General features: G+C 37.9%; 1 protein-coding gene across 3 annotated transcripts in view; it reads left to right on the forward strand.

Annotated features, from left to right (window-relative positions):
• Positions 1 to 22103, forward strand: part of LOC144968916 (uncharacterized) — a 64054-nt gene that overhangs the window by 32707 nt on the left and 9244 nt on the right. For all 3 annotated transcript variants that reach the window (XM_078907762.1, XM_078907763.1, XM_078907761.1), the window contains one exon: positions 7550 to 8902. In XM_078907762.1, coding sequence (XP_078763888.1) covers positions 7974 to 8902 — 929 coding nt within the window. In that variant the 5' untranslated portion in view covers positions 7550 to 7973. The remainder of the gene's footprint in view (positions 1 to 7549; positions 8903 to 22103) is intronic.

Below are 22103 nucleotides of genomic sequence, written 5' to 3' on the forward strand. Positions count from 1 at the left end.
CCTACAAGCAAATACAACCTATTTTTGAGTTCTTTCCGTGTGTTTTGTAGCGTTTGTGGCGTGATAGATTCAAGAACAGGTCTGTTTTCATGGCAAGCGTGCAACATCTGGAGTAGGAGCTCAATAAAGAACGTCTTGGTGTAGCCCCATAGGAAACAGTCATAGAGACACGATCGAGTCCATCTACCCATCTGCCTGAAAACCTGTTGTTTTAGAGATTCGAGAACGGCCTGTCTCCCGTCTTACTGAAAAATTATCTATGGCCGATAGTCATGAATGTGGAATTCAGCATAAAATTCTAGGATATTTAAATAGATATTTACAATAATCGTTTTCACAGTAAAGAAAGATGGGCCTATAACTCCTTTGAGCATCTGCCAATAGCATACATTCACTTTGTGTATCATCAAAATTAGAATACCTCATTTGAAAAAAAATCGTTTTCATGTCCTGTAATAGTCTGCCAAATTGGTCTATGAAACGTTGTTGAGCTACTTTTGTGATCTTGTGTCATGCCATCACATTACACAAAAAGAATTTTGTCGCACTGTTGTGATTTCGAAAGAGAGAGAGAGAGAGAGAGAGAGAGAGAGAGAGAGAGAGAGAGAGAGAGAGAGAGAGAGAGAGAGAGAGAATGAGGTCTTTGGAATAGATGGAGAGAATAATGAGGTCTTGAAAGTTTATGTTCATGTTGCTAAATTTGGTGATGTGATGAAGGTCGATGACCAATGGGCATAAATGTATGACTTTTCTTAGAAGATGAAACAAGATACTAAATATCTACAATGGTTTTAGAATAATATGTCTTTAAATTCAGGGACAGCCTTTATTTCAAGACGAGGGCGAGTAGAGTCAAGGCATGGGTGACAACACGCCTTTTCCGCCACTGGCTACAGATAATAGCTGTCGACGCCACTGATTCACCACCGTTACTTGACAACTTCTGACGGTACTGCGGTGTCATTTTGTTGATAGTTGACTGGATCTAAATACCAGGTCATCGTGCCCCTGCCAAATCTTACATTTCATAAATACATAAATAACAGCCTTTCTATCGCATGAGGAAAGCAGTAGCTAGAAGAAGAAACAGGACGAAACATACTGCGTGCTTGTCCGACAAACAGTCGGCGCCTGTCCAGCTATCGAAAAAAATAAAAGAACCGACAACGCGTTGCTGTCGTTTAAGGATAAAAAACATTTTATTTTTGGTTAGAACTCTTTGAATTAAAATATCGATCGATTAAAATTAACTATCGATTTGTCAACTGATACTCCTTTGATATCTCAGATTTGAGAATTCTGACAAAATGAGAGTAATCTTAATAGACCGATAATTGAAGCACATTTTTTCGGCTAATTTTATTTTTGAAGTAATATGTTTTGCCAATGTGCGGTACTTTGGATATAATTTAGTCTTCTGTTTTTATGTGTTAACGTTATAAAATCCCTCTGTGTTCCAGCAAAAATCTATTGACCATGCCAAACTCAAGTCAAGCGAATATTATACAAATGTGTGATTTATTTGTTCGTGGATAATAAGGTTATATTCATTGGTATTTTATTTATTTGTTTTTCCATGCTTGGTGGTTGGGGTATCACGGCCATGTTTATTCAAAGTGTCCTCATTGATTCGCAGGAATGGTGAATAGTTATAGATAACATGACTATTTTTAATAGTTCGTTTTCATGGATGGACATGCCTAATGTGGTTCATTTAACATATTATTTCTTTTAATGGGAATATTTCAAACATTTTAGATTACCAGTCAGACTGTAATTTTTTTTGGTCAATTTTACTGGAGGAAAGAGAGGGCGTTGTATCGATGTCAAAACAATCAGTGTCCGGCACCCTGATGGATTGAAAGATCTCCATGTCTCGTCAATTTCATTTACTCTCTCCTTACCGATCATTTTTCAGTATTTTTCCAAAATGACAGGCTTACCCAACAGAAAAATTGATTTTTTAAACTCAAACAATCTCTCTACAAAGCAACTTTATGTTCTTATTAATTAAACAAAGATCATTCTTCAAAGTTTGTGATGTACAAAATAAATCTGAATAAGAGAAATTGTATATTGTCTCATAACAAACGTGACGATTTTGTTGTAGGTGGTAAGGAGAGGGTAAACTTTTGGAAACAACAATCTCAAGTGAAATGACCGGAAGGAAATATTTTTGTTGTTGTCATGGATGCCGAAGATAGTCAAACTAGTTTTTTTTTGTAGCCTCTACCTCGAGGAGACTTACGCGATGTGCCATTCAGATGGAGATCGAGGACAGTGTGGGCTGTTGTTGTATGAGTGGTGTTTGTGTTAGTAAGAGAAACACACACGCGCACTAACACACACACACACACACACATACACATACACACAGAGATACTTCCTATGTCGTTATATTTTTCTTTAAAAAAATATATTATTCGCTTAATTATTCTTTTAAAAAAATCATTAGTTTACAGCAATACCCAATATAAATTTCCAGAATATCTTATCTTATCTTATCTTTTATGATTTGTGTTGGGCGTTGAAAAGGGCTTGTCAATTTTAATCTTTGCAATCCATTTGGTCAATGATTGGAATCGGAATTTGGAAATGTCCTCTGTGGCATGAGACAAGCAGCATACGATATCTTTGGGATAAGACACGAATCTCCCTCTGAGCATTTTCGGCGAGACTTAAATTACATCCAACTACATAATAATATCTAAATAAATAATAACGTGAAGTTGAATGTAAGCTTCAATTTAATTACAAAAACGGATCAAATGAACGTTTCGGGTTTCCCCTTTATCAACAAAACAGGATGATTGAAACACCACAGATGAATGAGATGATGTGGTAGTGGCGTAGTTAAGATGAATAAACAAAACATTTGATTGAAACACCACAGATGAATGAGATGATGTGGTAGTGGCGTAGTTAAGATGAATAAACAAAACAATGTTTTGTTTATTCATCTTAACTACGCCACTATCACATCATCTCATTCATCTGTGGTGTTTCAATCATCCTGTTTTGTTGATAAAGGGGAAACCCGAAACGTTCATTTGATCTGTTTTTGTAATTAGATTGAAGCTTACATTCAACTTCACGTTATTATTTATTTCTACGAGCTTCGAGCAACAACATTTACACTAATGATATCTAATAATATGAAGACTGAACAAGCGAGTTTTCAAACGTCAGACCAATCGTGGAATCGAATGTTAATCTTTTACACATTAGTCTAACGCTCTATCAGTTGCCCCCCGCTCTATTTAGTTTGTATCATGATTGTAATGCTATGACAATAATATATATTGCGTCTTTTCTATAGTAGCCTTTGACATCAGCCTTGAAATGAATGGATGAAATACATGATATTATAAATAACACAAAGGCGTCGATTACAACGTGACAGGTAACTAGAGAAGTTCCAAGCATTTTTATTGACTCGGTGATTAATATCCTTGTAACGTCTTTGGCAACACCCTGGTAAACTTTTGTATTACACACACACACACACACACACATGAACACATAACATGTAAAAAAGATACACGCCTATCATTCTTTATATCGATTTACATGAATGTGAAATTTCCTTGAAATTATTTTCAATATCATTAAAAATATTACCATGAATATATACCCGATGATACAATGTCACCAGTAGACCAACCAGTTTTCTCATTTTAATTCATATTTGCGTAAAACTATATTTACAATGATAGTTTAAAAGAAGACTTTTTTTCCTTAACAGATCCACTCAGAAATGTAGAAAACGTTGTCATTTTTCTTATATTTTTCTTAAATATTTTTGTTGCAAAATTGACTTCATGAAAATAGCTCTTCAAAATATAATTTTGAGACTATTTCCAAATTCGATGCATTTTCAATTTTTAAAGAAAAAAAATATTTTAAGACATTTTTGACAAAATGGTGATCCTGAAAAGAATATAAGAGGGGAAAAGAAACCTTACACAAGAACGAATCTGCCATTCATGCTATTATAATAGAATTTACACGTCCTGCACAACCCGTTATAATGCCATTGATCCGTTTCTGGCTGAAAATTTTGTCAACGAATTAATGATATTTTGGTTTGACTGCTTTTAAGAGAGAGAGTTCGCCTTTTCAAATTAAAATAAACACAAACCCAATCTCACATTATAGAGAGTTGGAGTCGGAGATTATCCCGGTTTCTATTGCGTGAACTCTCTCCTTACCAGCTATTTTCCAGAATTTTACCCAAACTTCATACTCACCCAAAACAAAAATATATTTTTCAAACAGACTAGCAACGAGTATATTCTATATTTTGTTCAGGAAAATGAGCTCTGTAACACAGTGTTGAGTTTTTTAAAATGGCTATAACTATAACAAAATGAAATCAGAATAAGAAAAATGCTGGCTGCATCGTAACGAATGTGACGATTTTCCTATGGGTGGTAAGGAGAGGGTTAAACAACTCGGGGTCCCGCGTTGCAATGACGCCAAACGTTTATGTTTAGGTGCGTAAGTAAGTTAGGTGCGAACATTTGCACCCCAGACTCCCACGCATTAGGATATTAAAGCATTGCTTGGCACGGATTATCTGACTAAAAACTTTCTCTTGCCAAGCTGATTATGATACTCGGCCAGTCTGGTCGAGCCTTTTTATATCTGACGACTTCGCCTTTTTCCAGCCGTTTTTGCCAAGATGATAGTCATTTAAATCGATCGATATTTGAAGGACGAGTTTTCTGGCCAAATTTTTTAATATGGGTTTTTCCAGACTACGTCAGAAAGGTGCTTTTGGATGCATATTATGTACGTATATGGCTTATCAGTCGTAAATTGAAAAAACGCATTTTTCAATATGGTCAGAAAAATTTACTTCCTGATCTATGTATAGATTAGGAGACCATCCAAGTTGATGGAAAGTCTGAAACCAGAGATACCACTCTGATTACTCGGATTTAACCATTTTTGGACATGTAGGTAATCTCAATCCATCGATATATCAAATGAAAAGAATTCGGCCAAAGTAGAAAAAAGTGGTTTGTGAGTTTGGCGTAGGATTGTCCACGAATTCTTCGGTGGCCTAATAAAAAAACATCTGCTAAGTCTCAGAAATATCAAAGACTCAGTGTTCCGTTTTGTCCCTGTGTTGAATGGTTTGTGCATGTTTACACGCATTCATTGTCTTGGCCGTTAATCTTGTGTGTAGATTGTAATCCAATCTGACATTTTCCACTTTGTTTTCTCCATTGACTGCAAAGAATATTTACCCTACTGAGAATATTTGCCAATTCTGTAACGATCGTCAAAGATTGACCAGAGTTCAGACACTTCCTAGTAGTTTGTTGTGACCGGAAATGGAATTGTGATAGATTTTTGGAATGACTCGTTCCTTTCTTGTAGTGCTTTTTTGTTGTTGTTCTGTACAAATAGCAATAATAATTTTTTTTCCACAAAGGAAAAAATTGTTATTGCTTCGGATGCAACTGATAGTGGAAACTGGGTGTTGCATTTTATTTTCAACTTCTGGTCTAATATTATCTATTTATATGGTTTGATGTGCTACTTACTCTTCTTGGGACAATAATTTATCATTTACAAAAGATATATGATTTGTAACCTCCGCTTCTATCTGGTTCTATATTTAGAATCAGGCTGATGCCGAAAATGGATTTTTAAGTTAAAATCATTTTTTTTTAAATGAAATGGTTTTATAGGGGTCAGGAAAATATTTTCATTCTCCCTGTCCAATAAAGAATAACGATTTAACCTACGTTTCATACATTTTACTACGAGTTCAACGTTCAACATCCGGGTCACCCCGACAAGATACATATTTAAGGAGTTGGGTCATTTGCATTCATAAGCGATATATATATATATATATATATATATATATATATATATATATATATATATATATATATATATATATATATATATATATATATACCAATTGTCATTTTTTTTGGTCATATATTTCGCATGTAACACGAAAACCGAATGTTTTTTCTTTCCTGTATTTATTATGTTAATTTAAAGTTGAATACCATTGACACAACCTTTCATGTCCAGCCATATATTGTGAGGCACGCCATCACGTATTGGAGTCGGTTACAAAGACATCCCGTTTGTTTTTAACGTGTGGTCCAGATTAGCCGATGATCATTCTGTGTTCGTTATAGATGATCTATTATGGATTTGAAATACCGATGCGTCTTTCTTAGATATTGTCTGTTGTGATATTTTAAAAAAATAGTCAAGCCGGTTTAAGGTTCATGAACCCTTCGTCGTTCTCGGTTTCTGTAGGGTTAAACAGACAATAACAATTGTTTGATGGTTAAATCAAATTATTAAAAAGTATTTTAAGACAGATCAATAGGCCTTTCGATCCAAATACTAGTGAATCCATTGGTTATGAAGCCTGCGCTCTACCAATTGAGCTATCGGGGATCGTGGTCCATGATTTTATATTTCCCGGCGGAAATCTACATCCCCAGTCTTCTCTTTTGTGGCCGTGTTTCGGTTCAGCGCATTTATTTATATCCATTTTAATGTTCGACTCTTTTGTGAATTCTTTCGTTTCTTTCATTGTGAATAATTTAAATAGCGTTTAGGAGAATAGTTAGGCTCCTCTGTTGTATGTGCTAGTTTATTGTTTTTAAAGTGTGGTATGCCCGCCAATAAATTTAAGGATTTTTATTATCGAATAAATAAATGTCAGGATTCTATCACGATTACTGCGATTTACGTTGCAACATCTTATAAAAGTACAGTGGACAACACGGCTGTCATCTTAATGACAACACAAGGGAATGTATTATGGGATACATATTTTTTGTCACATCTGAGACGGTTAAATGTAACTGCTATTCTCACCAAAGAAGAACAAATGGTATTTCTTCAGAGGACTGAAGAATAAATTGGAATGGAGGCAGACGTACCTTCTGATTGGTATATTACAATTGTTATGATGATCTAACCAGTGCGCATTAACCGTCATTCAAGTTCCGGCCCGGTCAGCTGGGTCACAACGCAATAGCAATGTTTAACTAAATTCTCCGCGTCTTCCGGACCGTTCCCTCAACGAGAGCCACTGGGCGACACCAAAGGCGCGAAATATCTTGGGGCGTCCAGTTGATATGAAATAATGGACAAATTGAGTTCATATCTAGTTATACTTCCGTAAACTGACAAAATTCCTTTATCTCTTTGCCCAGAATAAGTTTTATTCACAAATCTACAGATTAGATTGACTTCCGAAGTCTTAAACCCAAAATATCTTAGAATCCCCAAATTGGAAACATTTGGAAATTTAGCATTTTTTCTAATCTACCCGTATACGGATTAAAAGTTTCCATCCAAATCGGAAAACAATCATATTGTTGTGTGCGGCAGGTAGGTACATAGCGGTAGTCTGTGGGTAGGTAGTCCTTTATGAGTTAAATAATGACGTATTTGGAAATGGACAACCTTTCATATTTATCATTTTAGATTACCATAAATTAAACATTTTAACATTTAATACCCGTGACGATAATTATTTTCATTTTGTATTCCACAGGACACGCCTCATTTGAAGAGTGAAACGTTGAGGGAGATAAGACTTATTCAAATAATGAAAGAATCTTGTATATTTTATTGAATTCTTTGACCTACATCAGCACTGAAGCAATGCCTGATGGCCTGACGAAGTGATAGTTGTGCTGGAAAGGGATTCATAGTTACACTTACTAAGCTGTAGTAGAAAGATGTGTTCTTAGAATTACAAACGCATAAATCTATATTCATCTTGACTTTGCATCACAAAAGATGTAAAGAATTTCTGGAGTGTGGTCGTCATATTTCTATGCAATACAGGTTGTAGCTTATATAGCATAATATTGTCAAAGCAGATAATTGTCAGCACATCTTTGACTTTCATTTCATCTTTGGGTCATTGATTCATACCTTTAAGGAAATTTTCAACAAATCTACAACAACCAATCATGTCCTACTACACCTCACCAAGTCGTATTTTCGATGTCAACGCTAATAAACGCAATGACAGCAAGAATTATTTCAATTTTGAAAATACATACACACCGTCAAGTAACGGCAAAACCAACAATAATAACCATTACTACAATGGCCATAACTATAACAACAGTGATCACAACAGCAACAGCCATGCCTATAGCGACGATGGCCACGATGACAGCAACAACAGCCGATACTACAACAGCCCTGTTCACGACAACACCCACAACACTAGCGGCTACAGCAGCGGGTTTGATGACGCAAGTTACGGAAGCAGCAACAGTATCGTGCACGAATCTCTTGACGACAGACATGAACAACATGAAACGACACACGATGTAGAATACTCTCGCGCTCCGGACACGTTTCCCTGCGGACATGTCCTGTGTCACAATTGTGTTAGAAAGTTTATGCGTATGCGTCAAAGGTCCGGATATTCTTGTTGCCCTGTATGCCACACGCCAATCTATGAAGACATTTCTTTACACGCTATGGGACTGGCAGTCAATTCCCCACTGTCCCCACCTCCAACCCCCCAATCCTTATACCCACCTTCACCGGCTTGGTCAAGGCCAACATCCCCAACTCCATTGCCAACATCTCCTGCCTTCAGTCCTCCGCCGCCTCCATCTCCTTCCCCATCGGACCCCACCCCTATCTCCTTACTGACCAATTTCGATGAAATGGTTAAGAAGTTCACAGGATTTGACAACGGATATTTTGGTCTTCGTCGCCTCAAGGACGAGAATGTGAGGTCAAAGTCCATGGGAATGACCTTCACCAACACGCAATGTCATCTTTGCAATGAGAACCACGGAACCCTTAGAGTGGTTCAGGAGTACAACCAGTTGTCTGTCAAGCACGAACGGCCAACCTTGTGGAGCAATTATTTCTACAGGTACGTTTCGATGTGTTAGCACTGTATGTTTCATCCGCCTTTTTAGGATTTATAATACTACGGGCTCTTGATCTATAGCTAGCATGAGTATTCCTGTGTTGGTTCTATGATAGAATGCTGTTCCAAACTCTCTTTTCACTCACTCAACCCTAACACCGACTATATTCGTAGAATACCCGGGTTTACTTTGACCCCATGCCTATTTATTACATTTTCCAGAGACAAAGCTAATGTTCTTAATTTTTACATTTTAATGGTAGTTGAATAAAACTAAGTACATGCTCATTTCAAATACATTTTTTCCAATTTTGAAAAGTAACAAAAATATCTAGGATTGAGTGAGTTAAGAAGATCGAGAGTACCTCTTATTGCAGCTTCTTGTAAATCGTCTTTGATGATTTCCCAAAGATGCCATCGGGGTGGATTTGCTGACTTTATTCAAGCTCACCGTATCTTCATCTACAACTGCATGACCTTACTGCTATTCAATTCCACGTACCTCGCGGTCATTTTTCAGGTCTTGGTTTTTAATGACCTCCCCCGTCTATGGAATGTTGACTCTAATGAGATACAAATGTACCTACCCGTGTTGTTTATTCTGTCCTAAAACGAAAAGAAAAATAAACAATTTAGCGAAATTTTTTTAGCACAATATCTACTAGATATGCGGCTATGTGGTTTAGTGATATGACACTCTCTTTCGCATCGAAAGGTCCTGGGTTCAATTCTCGCTCGGCGCATAGTTGATTCCTTGGAAAAGACTCTTTACTTACATTCTCTCACCGTACTCAGGTGTAAAATGAGTACCTGACCGTTAACAGCGTTGTCTCTGTAAAAAAAAATTGTAATATCGCCTAACAGGCGTCATGTCACGTCTTACATGTTAAGTATTGCTGTTAGTCAGGGACTCCTTGTAAAGCGCTTTCAGCACATTTAGTAGATATTGCGCTATATAGAAGCTCAATTTTTTGAAAGATGTGCTCAAAGCGCTTTACATGGGTTATAAACCAACAGCAACACTTAAAATACATGACACATATTAGACGTATTTTTTCAACAGACAATGTTGTTACCTGACAGGTACTCAATTGCAACAAAGAATTTAAGTAATTTAAGAAATTGTTGCGTCGCCCACTGAGACTCGAACCATGGTCATACAAGTCAGAAGTCGAATGCCATACCTAAAAACCCCAGAGGCACACAATGATTGTATCCTTATTTTTGTATGATAGTAGAAGTAGATTCATTGTCAACCATTTGTATTCGGGGGTGGAGAAAAGAATCGACTTTGATAGTCATTGTTATTGATGCTGTTAACCTTAAAGCGTTTCGATACTCTATGAAGACGGTTCCGTAATGTTCACAAAATGTCTGGTAGAGTATTCCAATCTTTGACGGCGCGGGATGGAATTGGAAAATGGCTGACTTCAGCGACTGTTTATTCGATGTTTAAACGTTGGTTTGTCTTTGGATGTATGGATTAAAAATTAATTTCTGGAAATTGTGAGATGGCTGTCATTTTATTGAATGTTCTGACCATGAGACTGAGACGTTCTCTTTAAGAAGCCCATCCAATCTATGCTATTGAATCTGTTACATTTCTATAGAAAATGTATTTATTTACCATGTCTATCTTGAAGAAATGCAAATCGGCCAAAATTGCAGGCCCTCCATTATTTGAAACATTGTCTACTAGTTTTTGACAACTGAAAGCATCTGGTGTCACATAATAACAGTGGAGTTCTATATGTCGTCAACGATTGGAACTGAAGTAATCAAAATCATATCCATTTCTTTCTGGCTCCCTGGAATGTTTCTAAGGCTAGGGAAATCATGACGTTATTTCTTCTTCTCCACAACGTGGTTAAACAGTGCCGACTTAACATCATGTTGAAGCGCATCTCAGATGTTCTGTCAGCAGCCACAATAAAACTAACAAAAACTTCAAATTTATACAGCACAAGACGTTGGTTAACCTGTCTCTTGGTTTCTGGAACTCTGTACAGTATTTTTCAATGTTTATAGCCAGTTACTCATTCGCTCCTGAGGCGAGTGGATATTTTGTAGTGTCTTTATACCAAATGTACAAAGGCGGAGCTAGAGTTTTTCAATCATTGTCACCAATCCGTCAACTGACCACGATAACACAGCTCACTGTTTGGTCGCCAGCTGCAACTCATGTCAATAGGTCTTAAATTTGATTTTAAATTTTCTCTTTCTAATTACTTTGTGTTTCGCAATTGTTTCGTTATGTTTTTAATCTGACTATTTACTCAGTTGAGAAAAGAAAAACAGATGTATTTGCTATTGTCGTACTCAAACCAAACACCTTTTTTATTCTTGTATAAAAAATCTTACATCAGAAATAGATAAAGATGCCCTTTCCATTTTCAGTCTAGTCAAACGTATTTGCCTAATATGACTTCTAAAGAATTCTCAGATTTAAGACATATTGGAGTTCATCTTGATCTAAAGCTATACGAAATGGAAGTTTTCAGGCCTAATTTAGACAGACATGTTTTGTCGGAGGGCCGTATTGTTGTACAAACAAATAAACGAATCGAGACCAATACGGGACTCGGCAAACCGGTTCTTATTTCAAAAGCTCTCGAACGAGCCGTCATAGTGGACAAGGTTATCTTTTGATTGAATCGGTGCAGATGTGTGAATAGATTGAAGCATTAAACGTGTATTTAGGAGCTTAAAGGAGACGGAATAGAAAGTGGGATTGGGGAGAGGAGGGTGGCAAGGATTTGGGTAGCAGTTTTGGTGGCTGAAATGTATAAAAGGGCGGCGGTTACATTGATTTGCATACAGAACATAAAATCACTCCTTTACAAATGAACAGGAAGTAGTATTGAAGCTTTTGATAAGTGAACAACAAAATCAACCGCATGAATTTGATCGGTTAGATAAAAAGATTAAAAATTGAATATCAAAGCTTAGAATGAGAAATAATTCTGAGTCAAAAAATCTCTATGATTTTCAATGATATATGAACAAATATTTAAAAAATCTTCACCAAGAATTTGTAAGAAGGGGAATTCGTTCAACAAAGATTATGACCTCATTTATGTATGTGAACTTTTATGAGACAGATTTGACGAATTCATTGCAGGGGGAAATCAAAAGTCATTTCCGGATGGACTGACCAGCATCTTTAGCTTAGAAAACCACTTCTAAAACGTTTAAATATATATATCTTTTTAAACGGTTGGATTTACTTATCCCACTACAAAAATAATATGGTCTACCTTTTAGCCAACTCGTGACTAGCCAATGATAATAGCGGTTCCAGTATGACCTTCGCTGTTAATGCTTGTCAAATGAAAACGGACGGAAATGTCATCGGTCAAATGATCTTGTCATCCTGTCGGGATTTTTCCTTTTTTGTCACTTCTTTCCTCGTTCTATGACCCTTAGACGATACATCATTATCACATTATGTCCCTAATTCAATACGAGTCATGTTCCGAGAGACCGGTCCACTGAGGGCTGTAACATTTTGGACTTTATCCCAGATCACATGAGTTTCTGTATTGCTTATCGATATGTGGTCTAGTGGTATGACACTCGCTTTCGGATCGGAAGGTCCTGGGTTCGAGCCTCGCTCGGCGCATAGTTGAGTCCTTGGAGAAGGCTCTTTACTCACATTCTCTCACCGTACTCAGGTGTAAAATGAGTACCTGGTCGTTAACAACGTTGTCTCTGTCCCAAAAATTTGTAATATCGCTTGACAGGCGTCATGTCTCGTCCTACATGTTATGTGTTGCTGTTGACCAGGGACCCCTTGTAAAGCGCTTTGAGCACGTTTAGTGGATATTGCGCTATATAAAAGCTCAAGTTTTTTAATATTTTTTTTATCGCTTTGTCTTGTTACCTGTCTCTATTTGGTTTTATGTCAGGTTTTAACGACGACGTACACCTATATACACGTCTGACCACCTAATTTGCTATAGTCACAATGAAAAAAATAACATCAGGAAATTGAATGGAAGCTTCAATTTAATAAACTAAAACAGGCAATACGGACTTTCGGGCTTCCCCTTTATCAACATAACAGGATGAACAAAACACTAAAGCGCCATTCGATTTCCTATTATTATTTATTTCTCTGAGCTTCAAGCTGTAACACTTTCATGATAGTCTCATTGTTGTTCTGGAAATTATCTCAACCCAACAGAAAATAATCTCCATTACAACAACAGTAAAACAAAATCATCATAGAGTACGGTTATCAAACCAACCAATATGGACACAATATGTTCACGTAGGTTTATAAATAACTTGAGCTTTTATATAGCGGAGCGCAATATCCACTAAACGTTCTCAAAGCGCTTTACAATGTGGTCTCTAAACAACAGCGACACTTAACATGTAGGACGAGACACGACGCTTGATAGGCGATATATCATTTTTTTCGGACTGGGATCACGCTATTAACGACCAGGTACTCATTTGACACCCGAGTGCGGTGAGAGAATGTGAGTAAAGAGCCTTTTCCAAGGACTCAACTATACGTCGCTCAAAGCGGGATTCAAACCCATGACCTTTATAACTATGAGAAATACTATCAACTTTTGTTGTCTTTTATACATTTCAGTTGAAATGAATCTGTCCACAAGCTTGTGCTCAATTTATTAAAGAAACAATTCTATAATAAGAAGACATATTAGAACCACTCATTTTGCCTGTGCTTCGTGTACAGGAGTTTACTGAGTTCAAGTCCTCAGCCTAGCTATGTGGCCTTGAGCAAGTCTCTCTGCCCCAACTGAAATCATAATTTCTGTCGCCAATTAACCGGTAATAATTACAGACACAAACGTTGTCAATAAGTGTCCAATTCCTGTACACTGATCTCCCGAGGAAAACAGTAACGTATTATCAGTTTAGAATGAAATGGAAACGCGCCGTAAATGGGTTAACACCGTAATCGAATTCGTTATAGACTCGATTACGACATTAACCCATTAATCCATGTAAACAAAAAGGCGTGTTTTATAAATCCATCGATATCAAAATATTGTGATATTCTAATTCCACTGCCTTAAGAATATCACGGATATGGAGCTTACCAACATTATATTTGATTACGACGAATAATGTACCATGGCAGTGAATATCATTTACGTTTTGCTTATTATTTAATTGAAATTCTTAAATGTGCAAAAATTGGGGTGTGTCTTTTTTACGAAACCCGCCGAAACCCGCCGAAACCCTGCGAAACCCGCCGAAACCCGCCGAAACCCGCCGAAACCCGATGAAACCCGACGAATCCCGACAAAGTTATGGGAAGTAGGTGGCAGTGGGGAGTGAACCCAGAACTCAGGGAAGTGTACACCATTGGGGAGTGAACCTGGGACTGGGTTTCGGCGGGTTTCGTAAAAAAGAACCAGTGCTTTTTTACGAAACCCGCCGAAACCCGCCGAAACCCGGCGAAACCCGACAATATCCAGCAAAGTTATGGGAAGTAGACAACTGTGGGGAGTGAACCCGAGACCCAGGGAAGTGTACACCAGTCGGGAGTGAACCTGAGACTAAGGTTATCGGCCGGTTTCGGCGGGTTTCGTAAAAAAGAATTAGTGCTTTATTACGAAACCCGCCGAAACCCGCCGAAACCCGACAATATCCGGCAAAGTTATGGGAGTTTGGCAACAATGGGGGGTGATTCTGGGAGTCAGGGAATTGCACACCAGTGGGGAGTTAACCTGGGACTGTGTAAAAATTGATATCAGTGGGAAATAAACCTGGGACTAAAGGGAGATGGATACCATTGAAAGTTGAAGCCGGATATGGGAGTTGAGTACCAGAGGAGAATGAACCTGACACTATAGAAGGTGGGCGCCAGTGGGGAGTGAACCTGGGACTCATGGAATTTCACACCAGTGGGGAGTTAACCTTGGACTGTGTAAAAAGGATATCAGTGGGAAATAAACCTGGGACTAAAGGGAGATGTATACCATTGAAAGTTGAAGCCGGATATGAGAGTTTGGTACCAGAGGAGAATAAACCTGACACTATAGGAGGTGGGCGCCAGTGGGGAGTGAACCTGGGACTATGTAATAAGGATATCAGTGGGAAATAAACCTGGGACTAAAGGGAGATGAATACCATTGAAAGCTGAAGCCGGATATGAGAGTTTGGTACCAGAGGAGAATGAACCTGACACTATAGGAGGTGGGCGCCAGTGGGGAGTGAACCTGGGACTATGTAAACAGGATATCAGTGGGAAATAAACCTGGGACTAAAGGGAGGTGGATACCATTGGGAGTTGAAGCCGGATTTGGGAGTTGGGTACCAGAGGAGAGAGAAACCTGACACTATAGGAGGTGGGCGCCAGTGGGGAGTGAACCTGGGACTATGTAATAAGGATATCAGTGGGAAATAAACCTGGGACTAAAGGGAGATGAATACCATTGAAAGCTGAAGCCGGATATGAGAGTTTGGTACCAGAGGAGAATGAACTGACACTGTAGGAGGTGGGCGCCAGTGGGGAGTGAACCTGGGACTATGTAAACAGGATATCAGTGGGAAATAAACTTGGGACTAAAGGGAGATGGATAAAATTGAAAGTTGAAGTCGGATATGAGAGCTTGGTACCAGAGGAGAATGAACCTGACACTATAGGGGGTGGGCGCCAATGGGGAGTGAACCTGGGACTATGTAAACAGGATATCAGTGGGAAATAAACCTGGGACTAAAGGGAGGTGGATACCATTGGGAATTGAAGCCGGATTTGGGAGTTGGGTACCAGAGGAGAGAGAAACCTGACACTATAGGAGGTGGGCGCCAGTGGGGAGTGAACCTGGGACTATGTAAAAAGGATATCAGTGGGAAATAAACCTGGGACTAAAGGAAGATGAATACCATTGAAAGTTGAAGCCGGATATGAGAGTTTGGTACCAGAGGAGAATGAACCTGACACTATAGGAGGTGGGCGCCAGTGGGGAGTGAACCTGGGACTATGTAAACAGGATATCAGTGGGAAATAAACCTGGTTCACTCCCCACTGGCGCCCACCTTTTATAGTGTCAGGTTCATTCTCCTCTGGTACCCAACTCCTATAGTTCGGCTCGGATACCCACAGTTATCCATCTCCCACAGTCCCAGGTTAACTCCAAATTGTTGTGCACTTCCCTGAGTCCCAGGTTCACTCCACACTGGCGCCCACCTCCTATAGTGTCAGGTTCATTCTCCTCTGGTACTCAACTCCCATATCCAGCTTCAACTTTCAATGGTGTCCATCTCCCTTTAGTCCCAGGTTTATTTCCCACTGATATCCTGTTTACATTGTTCCAGGTTCACTCCCCACTGGCGCCCACCTTCTATCGTGTCAGGTTCATTCTCCTCTGGTACCAAACTTTCATATCCAGCTTCAACTTTCAATGGTGTCCATATCCCTTTAGTCCCAGGTTTATTTCCCACTGATATCCTGTTTACATAGTCCCAGGTTCACTCCCATTGGCGCCCACCTCCTATAGTGTCAGGTTTCTCTCTCCTCTGGTACCCAACTCCCAAATCCGCTTCAACTCCCAATGGTATCCACCTCCCTTTAGTCCCAGATTTATTTCCTACTGATATCCTTTTTACATTGTCCCAGGTTCACTCCCCACTGGCGCCCACCCCCTATAGTGTCAGTTTCATTCTCCTCTCGTACCAAGCTCTCATATCCGGCTTCAACTTTCAATGGTATCCATCTCCCTTTAGTTCCAGGTTTATTTCCCACTGATATCCTTTTTACATATTCCCAGGTTAAATCCCACTGGTGTGCAATTCCCTGAATCCCAGGTTCACTCCCCACTGGCGCCCACTTTCTATAGTGTCAGGTTCTATAGTGTCAGGTTCATTCTCCTCTGGTACCCAACTCCTATAGTTCGGCTCGGATACCCACAGTTATCCATCTCCCACAGTCCAAGGTTAACTCCCAACTGGTGTGCACTTCCCTGAGTCCCAGGTTCACTCCCCACTGGCGCCCACCTTCTATAGTGTCAGGTTCATTCTCCTCTGGTACTCAAATCCCATATCCGGCTTCAACTTTCAATGGTATCCATCTCCCTTTAGTCCCAGGTTTATTTCCCACTGATATCCTTTTTACACAGTCCCAGGTTAACTCCCCACTGGTGTGCAATTCCCTGACTCCCAGGATCACCCCCCACTGTTGCCAAACTCCCATAACTTTGCCGGATATTGTCGGGTTTCGGCGGATTTCGGTGGGTTTCGTAATAAAGCACTAATTCTTTTTTACGAAACCCGCCGAAACCGGCCGATAACCTTAGTCTCAGGTTCACTCCCGACTGGTGTACACTTCCCTGAGTCTCGGGTTCACTCCCCACAGTTGTCTTCTTCCCATAACTTTGCTGGATATTGTCGGGTTTCGGCGGGTTTCGGCGGGTTTCGGCGGGTTTCGTAAAAAAGCACTGGTTCTTTTTTCACGAAACCCGCCGAAACCCAGTCCCAGGTTCACTCCCCAATGGTGTACACTTCCCTGAGTTCTGGGTTCACTCCCCAGTGCCACCTAATTCCCATAACTTTGTCGGGATTCGTCGGGTTTCGTCGGGTTTCGGCGGGTTTCGGCGGGTTTCGCAGGGTTTCGGCGGGTTTCGTAAAAAAGACACACCGCAAAAATTGACATGTGAAACGAGTATCCCCTACAATTCGTGATAATGACACATATATATTTGTGTATTCGATATTTAATAATTTGAAACAGCGATATGTACCGAAAATAGTCAAATCAACAATGAATGTTGGTTGTATAAACCTTTAGCAATGTTATCGATGCATGGACGTTACAAAGGGCATTTATATTATTAAGCCCATTAGCTCGATACATACGAACTAAACTTGAGCTTTTATATAGCGCAATATCCACTTAATGTGCTCAAAGAGCTTTACAACGGGTCCCTGTCCAACAGCAACACGTAACATATAGAACAAGACACGCGCCTGTTAGGCGATATTACAGTTTTTTTCCGACAGAGACAACGCTGTCAACGGCCAGGTACTCATTTTACACCTGAGTAAGGTGAGAGAATGTGAGGAAATAGCCTTTTCCAAGGACTCAACTATGCGCCAAGCGAGGCTCGAACTCAGGAGCTACCAATCCGAAAGCGAGTGTCATACCACTAGACCACATAGCCGCATAATACGATATATGCATAGTAAAATTACATACTAAACCAATTTGGAACGTAATTTGAATCATATGCAGTTTAAAAAGAGGATGCTACTTGCATGAAAACAGATAAGCCTAACCAATCTCGCTATAAAACGCCAGTTTAGGACGGTGTCATTCACTGGACTCCGATGGTGATATGTAATGTAAACTATAAACCAACGTTTACATACGTTAACGACTGGGTCGTTAGATGAACGTCCTTATCCACACCTTCACTGCACTCCAGTTGTTGGAGAGAGTCCTTGTGTAAAGCATAACATTATGGCAAGTGATTATGGCAGGTTTCACACGTTGTGTAGCGTTACCTTCTATAATTACACAGCACAGAGGTGAAATGAAAATATTAACTTAACTAACGACCGGAGTCTTTTCGGTTTTTCATTTCAAAGCAAAACGTCTTTTTTTTCGCCTTATTATTTAATTTCAGTCAAGGCAGTAGTGACTGATTTGTAATTATCGTCAAGTTTTATTCAAATCATTATCATGTCATGTCAACATCAATATGGGCCTTTCTGTGGTAGTCTTGGTTTGGGCCTTTCTGTGGTAGACTTCGTTTGGGCCTTTCTGTGGTAGTCTTGGTTTGGGCCTTTCTGTGGTAGACTTGGTTTGGGCCTTTCTGTGGTAGACTTGGTTTGGGCCTTTCTGTGGTAGACTTGGTTTGGGCCTTTCTGTGGTAGACTTGGTTTGGGCCTTTCTGTGGTAGACTTGGTTTGGGCCTTTCTGTGGTAGACGTGTCTTGGTTGCCCACCAGGAAAAATAAACAGCGTTTTTTAATTATATAATTGTGAAGAAAAAACTGAAATATTAAACATTTCAAAAACATAATATTTTGATACATGGATGAGGGATGAAGCATTTTTAAAAGATGAATTTTTTGAACTGTAAAATGACAACCCTGTCCTCCTTCCCCCGCTATACTGATCTATCGCTTATGATTTTACTTAAATTGATTAATTAGCTATAGATGCTGCGCGCTTTGCTAAGAAACTCACGACATTGCATCCGGAAATATAACGGACCAACACACAAAACCATGTATAATCTATGCAGTTCAGTGAGAATTACTCATAAAAAGGGATGGCATAAAACAATAACAAAGACATGAGTGACGTCAATTTCGTTCTATCTATAGCGTTATGTTTCTTGAGATGATGATTGGAAAGTCTGATTGGAGAAGAGGTGGATTTTGGTAGAGTTACTGTCCAAAAACTGAATAATAAATAATAATATATAATAATAATAATAATAATAATAATAATAATAATAATAATAATAATAATATAATAATAATAATAATAATAATAATAATAATAATAATAATAATAATAATAATAATAATAATAATAATAATAATAATAATAATAATAATAATAATAATAATATAATAATAATAATAATATAATAATAATAATAATAATAATAATAATAAAAATAATAATAATAATAATAATAATAAAAATTTAAAATAATAATAATAATAATAATAATAATAATAATAATAATAATAATAATAATAATAATAAATAATAATAATAATATAATAATAATAATAATAATAATAATAATAATAATAATAATAATAATAATAATAATAATAATAATAATAATAATAATAATAATAATATATAATAATAATAATAATAATAATAATAATAATAATAATAATAATAATAATAATAATAATAATAATAATAATAATAATAATAATAATATATAATAATATAATAATAATAATAAAAATAATAATAATATGATTTTATTCTCATACTCTTTCACGGACAATCTAAACAGACCGACGTGAAGAAACCCAGTATTTTTGTTTTTGAATGAGATAATATATTAGCCTATATGAAATGAATCAATAGAATAAATAAAATGTCTTTTATTCATTGCAATAGGTACAGTTGCCTCTAAGGCGTATTTCAAGGGGAAATGGAAATACCCCAGGCATCAGCCGCAGTGCAGCGGCGCAATTGAGCTAGGTCGATGTGATTTGCTCAAACCCATACCGCGCGCGGACGAGAGTCGAACCCACCGTGACGAATAGGGTTCGAACATGACCTCGTACCATGCTCTTCCTAACTACGTAGGTCGTTGAGTGTGTTAGGGATGGAACATTTTACACATATTCGTTCATACTGACCTAATTAAAGAATGTTGATCCAAGGATTAACAGCGTCTTAATACAACTTCTATTATTGATCCTGGCAAAGCCAGCTATTTTAATTACATAATAACACAATAATAGATTTGGCATTCAATGAATTGTGTTGTGTTTTTCATTGCATTGTTTACACGACTAGAATCAGGCTGAATTTAGATTTATTGACCGTATAAATGGGAGCTAAAATATAAATCACATTTAATTATTCATAATTAATTATGAAATTATTAATTGTGCGGCTATGTGGTCTTGTGGTATGACACTCGCTTTCGGATCGGAAGGTCCTGGGTTCAAGCCTCGCTCTCGGCGCATAGTTGAGTCCTTGGAGAAGGCTCTTTACTCACATTCTCTCACCGTACTCGGGTGTAAAATGATTTCCTGGCCGTTTACAGCATTGTCTCTGTTCGAAAAAATTGTAATAACAGGCGTCATGTCTCGTTCCACATGTTATGTGTTGCTGTTGGCCAGGGGCCCCTTGTAAAGCGCTTTGAGCACGTTTAGTGGATATTGCACTATATGAAAGCTCAATTTTTTAAATTAAAAACATTTTTTACAGAGGTTCCGATAACTCAGTTAGTAGAGCAATCGCCTTTCAAACATAAACAATTTAGTCTGTTCCACAACTCGTGCTCCTCTTTTATTATAGTGTTATAATATCCACAACTCTCTGGTGAATTTTGATGGCCTTGACAAGACAAGCATCTTTAAAAAAGAGGGATAGGTGGAGTTAATATTTTGATGGTTCGTTCAAAACCGCAAGCAATCTTAAATTTAAGACATATTTTTATGCAATCTTAAATTCAAGATCTATTCTTATCACAAATGCCGAAAAAAATAAATAAAAGGAATGTTCCATTGTGATCAAACTATTTGGTCTGTGACTCTCGTAATGGAATTCATAATGTCAATATAAATAATATAAGTATAAGCCCGCATGGGAAACGCTACAATACCACGTTACAGGTCGTAGCTTCAGAGAAATTTGTGACATCAAAAGCTAGAGGTGCCTACAGGAACCACAATATAATGGAGAGTAAATCAAAGGAAGTAAATGTGACTTTTGTAAAAGGGGACAACACAAAGTAAATAACGTTTCGGCCTTATCCTTCTTCGCAGATAATAACATGAAAGAGAAAAAAAGAAAGAAGAATAGAAAATATATATATTATATTATATTTACACAATGAAGTTCATAATATAGGTCAAAATTGAAATTAAAAGTCAGATAAAAATTCTTGAAATATAACACAATATATCATACACAGTATATCTGATCAGAGATATGAAAGGCGTACCGTGATCACCGATGTCTGGCACAGACTTGGTACTTGAAGAAGAACAAGAAGATGATATCATACACACGATACATTTTGGGTAGTAGGCAAGTTACGTAGTAAAACCAAAAACTAGAGGTGCCTAAGTGAGCCAATAAAGTAGAGAGTAATATTAAGGGTGTAAATGTAACTCACGTAAAAGGGGACAAAACAAAGTAAATAATCTTTCGTATAACCTGAAGAAGGGTAAAGGTCGAAACGTTGTTTACTTTTGTGTTGTCCCCCTTTTACATGAGTCACGTTTACTCCCTTTATTTCACTCCCCAATTGTGATATTCATGTGCACGGGGTCTAAGAACGGACTGTATCGGTATCCAATTGCAGTTTTGGTTTTTTCTGAGCCCTTTGTCCATTAGTAATGAGTGAATTGCTGGTTTAGGTAGATTTATTAAGGTTGCCCATTGAAAAGCGCACATATTACAAAGCAGCGTGTCTTGTTTATAAGTGTTTGACTGGTATAGCACCAGATTATCTCACAGATCACGTGGTCATGTGTAAATTTGAAAATTACACTTTAAGATCATG

This window comes from Berghia stephanieae, chromosome 3 (assembly GCF_034508935.2).
Source record: "Berghia stephanieae isolate SIO BIC M18660-M18661 chromosome 3, UCSD_Bste_1.3, whole genome shotgun sequence".
In the NCBI taxonomy this organism is placed as follows: domain Eukaryota; kingdom Metazoa; phylum Mollusca; class Gastropoda; order Nudibranchia; family Aeolidiidae; genus Berghia; species Berghia stephanieae.